Source organism: Alexandromys fortis, unplaced genomic scaffold, assembly GCF_014885135.2.
Source record: "Alexandromys fortis isolate MF-2015 unplaced genomic scaffold, M_Fortis_MF-2015_v1.1 scaffold_178, whole genome shotgun sequence".
Lineage (NCBI taxonomy): Eukaryota > Metazoa > Chordata > Mammalia > Rodentia > Cricetidae > Alexandromys > Alexandromys fortis.
In genome coordinates, this window is record NW_026068054.1 from 1,456,716 (window position 1) to 1,463,768 (window position 7,053).

At 49.9% G+C, this 7,053-nt stretch overlaps 1 protein-coding gene across 1 annotated transcript; it reads right to left on the reverse strand.

Moving 5' to 3' along the window:
* Positions 1–5,915: 5,915 nt before the first annotated feature.
* On the reverse strand, positions 5,916–6,182 carry LOC126487156 (40S ribosomal protein S27-like). Its single transcript, XM_050119830.1, has one exon. The coding sequence runs from the start codon at positions 6,180–6,182 to the stop codon at positions 5,916–5,918; it is 267 nt and encodes an 88-aa protein (XP_049975787.1).
* Between the last annotated feature and the right edge of the window lie 871 nt (positions 6,183–7,053).

Genomic DNA, 7,053 nt, shown 5'->3' on the forward strand with positions numbered 1-7,053 from the left:
CTTACCTTGCCGCCAGCGCTATTAATGAAGAGGCTGTCTCCTTTCTTCTCTGGAAGGGGCGCCTTTGGTTTTCGGGAACAGGGTGGGGTACCAGGCAACGTGACTGACATTGGATGCGGGCTAGGAATAATGTGCCTTGTGCCTCTCTGCTACAGAAGGGCCTGAGTGCCCCCAGGGGACTGCCAATACCCTGTCACAGGTGAGCTGGATGCAGATGTGTTAAGGTTTCCAGGCCCTTGGCTAGAGGCCCTGGGCAGAACTGTCTGACCTGCAACCCCAGCTCTCCATCTTGTTGTTAGGAAGGAGGAGAAGAGGAGGAAAAGCCATTAGTTTCAGTTAGTTCGTCTATCTGGGTTATGTAATGTTCTTTTTTTTGGGGGGGGGGTAGGGTCTTATTTATTTAACATGTGTGGGCGTTCTGCTTGCATGCATGCCTGGATACCACATGCATGCAGTACCTAGAAGAGACCAGTAGAGGGTGTCAAATCCCCTGGGGTTGGAGTTGTAAAAGGTTGGGAGCCACTGTATGGGCGCTAAGAATCAAAGCTAGGTAGTCTGCAAGAGCAGCCTGTGCTTTTAACTCCTGAGCTATCTCTCCAGCTCCCGATACAGTAATGTCTGAAAACCAAAATGGCAGGCCGGAGAAACCTAAGAAAGCTCAGGGTCTCCCCTCCTGTGGATTCCTCCCACTTGACTGAAGTCATGGGAATTCCTATGGATAGTCATCAGGTACTTGACAAGGATTTGAGGGGACCAGAAAGCTAAGGTTTGATGGCAGACAGGCAAGAGAGGTGACACTTGACAGGATGGGGCTTCCTGGGGAAGTCAGGTGGACAAGACTGGTCCCTGAGCATGGTTGTCAGGGCTCTACTGATCGGGAATAGGTGAGGGCCACCAATTCCGGGACTGAGGCTTGCCTCCCCACAGGGCTTTAGTCTGGCTACTCAGACTGAGGCTCCAGCTGGGAAAGGGTTAATCAAGGTCACTCAGCTGGTCAGGGAGAAAGAAAGAACCCTGCTGGAGGATCAGATGCTGGGGTGGGGAACTTTGGTGTAAATTGTGGTCAGAGGAAGGGTCATATCCCGTGGGAGAGGTAGATGGAGGGGTTTGGCACCCTCCCCCACTTGCCAATTTGCAGGGTCCTGGGGCGCATCGCCTGTTTCCCCTTGATTTAACTCTTTAGGTACCTCATCTCTGTGTGTACCCATGACTGAATGGGGGGCTGTGGAGCTGAGAAGTAGAGGACCCCATGGGGACCGAAGAAGTGAGGCCACCTGGTGGACAGGGACTGGGAGACTAGGGCTGGGTTCACATCAGGTTCTTTCCCTTGGGGCGGAGGACAGAGCTGGCTGCCCTAGCCAGTCTGCCACAGCTCTAGGCTGTTAGAGCAGAGGAGACTTCAGGCAGGAGGCTGTAACCATGCGGGGAGGCAGATTGTTGCTGCTCTACTGCCTATCCAGGACTTATGGGCCCGATCAAGCAGTCCTCGCAGGCGCTACTGTGCAGCGGGAAGCTCGGGTTCTGCTGATGCCTCCTGAGGTTCGAATCCTGGCTCTTCGGCTTCTCATCTGGGAACCTTGAACAAATGAATTGCCCTTCCTTTGTGCCTCGCTTTCCTCATCCATGAAAAGGGATGCTTCCTTAGCGGTTGCCATGGGAATAAGTGAGTTGTGCAGCACTATCTGGGACAGGTATCCAACAGCCAGAGCTGCTTTGATTGTGGTCAGTGGTGTGCCCGGTGAAGCTTTCAGCCTGCAATGTTAGCCAGAACAGGGCTGACAACCCACCGAAGAGTCAACCCGCAGGCCAGGCTTGAGTGTTGGGAGGGTCCTCTGGGAAATGACTTTGCATTCTTCCTTGTCCTCTGGCAACACACTGCTATTTTATAAACTTCCTGCAGTTCTAATGTGGGGCTGAGGCTACTGTGGCCATGTGACCCTATTTCTTAGCCCACAGTGATTGGCTCAGGAAGATCTGTGGACCATTGCCAAGTGAACCCTCCCAGAATTTTGGTGCCAGAGTATTTGGTGAAGAGATATACTTCCAAGCTGGTGTGGGGTTGCACGCCTGTCATCCCAGCAGTCAGTGCAGTCAGGAGCATCCGGAGTTCAAGGTCTGTCTGGTCTACGGAGACGGAGACCGAATGCCACCTTCTCCAGCAGGAACAAATGAGGCCATTGTCTTCTACGAAAGCAGAAAGAGGATGGGGGAGGGGTGATGAATGAACCAGTAGGGAGGCAGCCATGCTCGGTTCATGCCCTTGGCAGATCCAAACACCTTTGCCTTGAAGAGGCTCCGGTTGAAATGCTTGCAGTTCGGAGGGTCCTGATCTATGTGGAGACTGGCTGGAGGCCTGAGGATGCTTGCGCTGATGCTCACAATCCTTCCCTACCTAGGAATCACAGTCTCAGGTGAATTGCACCTGAGAGTGGCCTCAGCCATGGGACCCGCCATACTGATGTGTGCTTGGTGTGGCTGGGGTAGTCACTGCGTTGAGCTGGTTTATGGGGAATGAATAATGGAGAGGGGGAGCATTCTCAGAAAATGGTGGAACTCTGGCTAAAGATGCCTTCCAAGGAGAGAGACTAGAGAAGCCGCGTAGAGGAATAGTAGCCAGTATTGTTTAGCTGAAATGCCAGTCAGCTGAGTGATGGATAGGTGAATTGGGCAGGTGGGTAATGGTAGTACCAGGGCATGAATCTACTGAGTTTCTTGTACCTTGGGTTTTATGGGCTGGACAATGGGTGCCATGGAGGTATCTTTATTATTATCATTATTTAATATTTTTATGTGTATGTGTGTGTGCGTGTATGATGTGTATGAGTATGTAGAGGTCAGAGAACTATGGAGTTTGTTCTCTCCTTCCATCTCTGTGTAAGTTTTGAGGACCAAATCCAGGTTGCCAGGCATGTGCTGGAAACACTTTTACCTACTGGATCATCTCTCAAGGCCAACTTAGTTTGGTTTCAGAGCTGAAGTGAGTCAGGGCTCTTTAGAAGATGTTTAAGATGGGGAGGCTGATGTGCAGAACAGGTGAAGTCATGGTGGTGGGCTTTGAATGGTGGTCTTGGTTGGAGATGGAACCCCAGGAGCTTGTTGTATGTTCATCGAACTTGTTTTTTGGGGGAATCACTCCATTTTCCTTGATGAACCCCCTCCTTCCACCTCGGTCCATGTGGTTTGTTTTGGGGGACTGGCTCCACACCTACAGAGTCTGGCTTCTGACCATAAAATGAGCTACTTGTAGATCCTCCCTTCCAGCTCGGTGCTTGTTGTAGTGATGGCAATGTGGACGCTTGGACCATGACTGTCAGGCCGGCTGTTTGTGTTAGGTGAGCTACAGAAAATGAATTTTATGCCAGGCGTTGGTGGCGCACACCTTTAATCCCAGCACTCGGGAGGCAGAGGCAGGAGGATCTCTGTGAGTTCGAGACCAGCCTGGTCTACAAGAGCTAGTTCCAGGACAGGTGCCAAAAACTACAGAGAAACCTTGTCTCAAAAATCCAAAAATGATTTTATGTTCTAGTGGGCATGGGGCCAACAGGAAGTGAGGCTGGGACCCTTGCAAGGCACAATCGAGTCTACAGATGAAAACTGGTAGATGAGAGGTGAGACCAAGGCCCGAGGCCCCTGCTGGAACTCCTAAGTCACAACCAACTGCTCCCTGGGCAGTTCAGGCACCCGAGGCAACGACTCTGAATTGAGCTTTCTGTAGTTTGCTATTAAAAATCCTGAGACTCACGAGGTCATGGGGGAAGAGGAAGTCACAGCCACAAGGGGAAAGGGAGAGCCATGGTTGAAAGAAAAGTCTAAGCCTGAGTATCCAAAAGGATTATTTTGCTGGCAGGCATAAAGCTTATGGGAGAAGCCATTCTTACTGTAAGTGTGGATTTAACCAGAATCTCATAGCTAGATTCGCCAATGGTGGCTGTTCCCCATTGTCAGGAGAAAAGCAAATTCCAGGAGACTATGTTGGTCCTGAGGACTTGACTAGTAGCAAACTCCATCTAGGCTGAATTTCTGACTGAGCCATCCTCTCAACCCTCAGGTCTGGTCATTTTAATCATGTTTTGTGATTTCTAGAACTCCACCATCCCTTCTGAGGATGACGACAGGTGTAAATCAAAGATTGTCACCGAAGGTGCCAGGCAGAGTGGTGGACTGGGAAGTGGGTGGAGCTGGGAATATGTGAGGGAGGGATGAGGGCCAGGGGACAGATTGGTGGGAAAAGAGGTTAGAGAATAGGGTGAGGACAATCTTGGCTTCGGGGGCATCACCCTGGTGGGGTAGTCACCCTCAGGGGCTGACTCTGAGCAAGGATTTTAATGTAACTAATCAATTAATTTTGATTTTTGTGGTGCCAGGGCTTGAACCTAGTATCTTGTGTATTTTTGGCACAAACTCTTCAACTGATCTATATTCCCAGCCCTGCATTCACTTTAAATAGAAATATATTTATTTCATTACTTCTATTTGTGAGTGTGCATGTGTGTGTATTCATCATCAGTACCTGTGGAGGCTGGAAGAAGGCATTGGGTCCTCCGGAGCTGGGGTGACAGGTGGTTGTGAGCTGCCTGGTTTGGGTGCTGGGAGCTGACCTCGGGGCCTCTGCAAAAGCAAGCAGCAAGTGCTCCTAATTACGGACCATCTTCCCAGCCCCCTGTCTTTTACTTTTAGTCTGAGGGTCTCACTAATTTATACACCTTGGCCTCAGACTCATTCTGTAGCCCAGGAAGGCCTTGAACTTGTGACCCTCCTGCCTCAGCCTTCCAAATACCCAGGATTTCAGGCCTGCACCATCAGGTCCTCTACAATTTGGTAGATAATGCCAGGCAACAGCGACACGAGATTAGGAAAATGAACAGACATGTGCTCTCTCATTTTCATGATGACTATGTTGCTACCATGTTTGATTTTAAGCTACTGGTGTAGGCTTTCTGAATGAAGAATTAGGAGAAAGGTGGGACATCCCAGTCTGTTTTCTGTGGCTATAATAGAATATTCAAGGCTAGGTACTTTAGAATGCAAAAATTGGTTTAGTTTATAGTTTTGGAAATTGAAGTGTCAACCTCAAGTGGTCCCCGTTTGGAATCTGGTGAGGGCCTCAGATAGGTGACAATGGAATGGCAGGAGAGTGTGCAGAGGACATCACATGACAAGGAATACAGGGAGCTTCAAGGGTCAGGTTTGGTCTCAACACATGTGTGTGTGTACGTGTGCATGTGTACACATGTACATGTGTGTACATTGATGTGTGCAAGCCAAAGGTTGAAGTTGGTGTCTTCCACTATTGCTTTCCACCTTAGCTTTTGAGATAAAGTTTTCACTAAACCTGGAGCTTGGCATTTCAGTTAAATTGCCTGGTTAGCAAGTCCCAGGAATCCCCTGTTTCTGCGACTTCAGTGTTGGGGTTACAGGTGTGTTCTGATATGTCTGTGTGCTGGGTTGTGGACTTGGGTTCTCATGCTTGCACGACAAACAGTTCACCCACTGAGCCATCTTCCTAACTCCAAGGCCTGCTCTTGTTATAACATTATTTATTTATTTATTTATTTATTTATTTATTATTGTATACAATATTCTGTCTGTGTGTCTGCCTGCAGGCCAGAAGAGGGCATCAGATCTCATTTCAGATGATTGTGAGCCACCATGTGGTTGTTGGGAATTGAACTCAGGACCTTCGGAAGAGCAGGCAATGTTCTTAATCGCTGAGCCATCTCTCCAGCCCTATAACGTTTTATAGCTACTACAAGAGGCCAACATTAATCACTTCTCATGAACCCTGATGACACATGCCTTCAATAGGGCTCCACTTCTCTTCCTCCTCCTCCTCCTCCTCCTCCTCCTCCTCCTCCTCCTCCTCCTCCTCCCCCCCCTCCTCCCCCCCCTCCAAAATCCGTTTATTGGGATTGTGTCTAAGAGCCGGTGTTAGTTGTTATAGAAGCAAATGTTCCTCCTGAAGTCAGCCTTGCTTTCCGGCCTGTAGGCTGACAGAGGACAGTGGAGCAGCCGACACACAGGACTACCATCTGTGCATGGCTAAAGACCGTGGTGATTCTATAGCATCCTGGGCACTTCACATCCATAAAGTAGGAATTGGGGCTCTGCATCAGGAGCTTTTTCTTGCGTTTCCTCTTTTCCTCTTCTGGAGACGGATGAAGGAGATCCTTTGCGAGAGGCATGTTCTTGTAGGGAGGTTGCCATTGCCAGAAAGCCAGGCTGCACACCTCCCCAACACCACACAGGGACCGAGCTTCTAGCACAGGAGTCTTTGGGGGCAGTCCACAGAGCTGGTTCCCACGCATTGGCATTAGCTGACTTTGGCACATCCTGGGAAGTAAGAAAGGGGAGGGAGGACGGCAGTCAGAAAGGGTGCGTAACTGAGCCCATCACCTGTGAGCATCTGGGGCTTCATACTGATAGGGAATGGAAGGGACACATACTTAGGTCATTCTACTCACGGGCTGGACTGCAAGTCTTCACTGAGTCCCCCCATGTCAGGGACTGAGGGGTTCTTCCCCAGGGGTTGCCAGGCCAGGCCAGGGCTATGTTTGTCAGAGAAAGACACCTGGGGGCTCGCTGGCAAGCTTGCTCAGAGTGGAAGGAAATGGGGTCCTTGGATTGTGGCCAGCAGCAGGCCAGGCCTTCTTTCTAAGCCCCTCACAGCTATCTCCACCAGATCTGCCTTCCTGTGAGGTGAGAAAGCCTCCTTGGCACTCGGAGGCCATTTTATTGTTCTCTGGGCTTGTGGAGTTTCTTCTGGGTTGCTCAGTTCTGTCTTCTGTCTGGGCTATGTAAGGGTGGCAGTGAGGGTCATATTAGGATGGGCTTTGCAGGATTAAATTCCATGGGCTCTGGAGGAAAACGCTCTTTTCTGTTGTTTTTATGCTTTGCTTGTTTTTTTGAGATTGTATGTCTATATAGCCTAGGCTGGAACTCGGGAGCATCCTGCCTCAGCCTCCACCCTGCCTCAGCCTCCAGTGCAATGTGTACTGCCACGCTCAGCTCTGTTTTCTTAAAACAAAACAAAACAAAAAACTCCATTCATTAGTT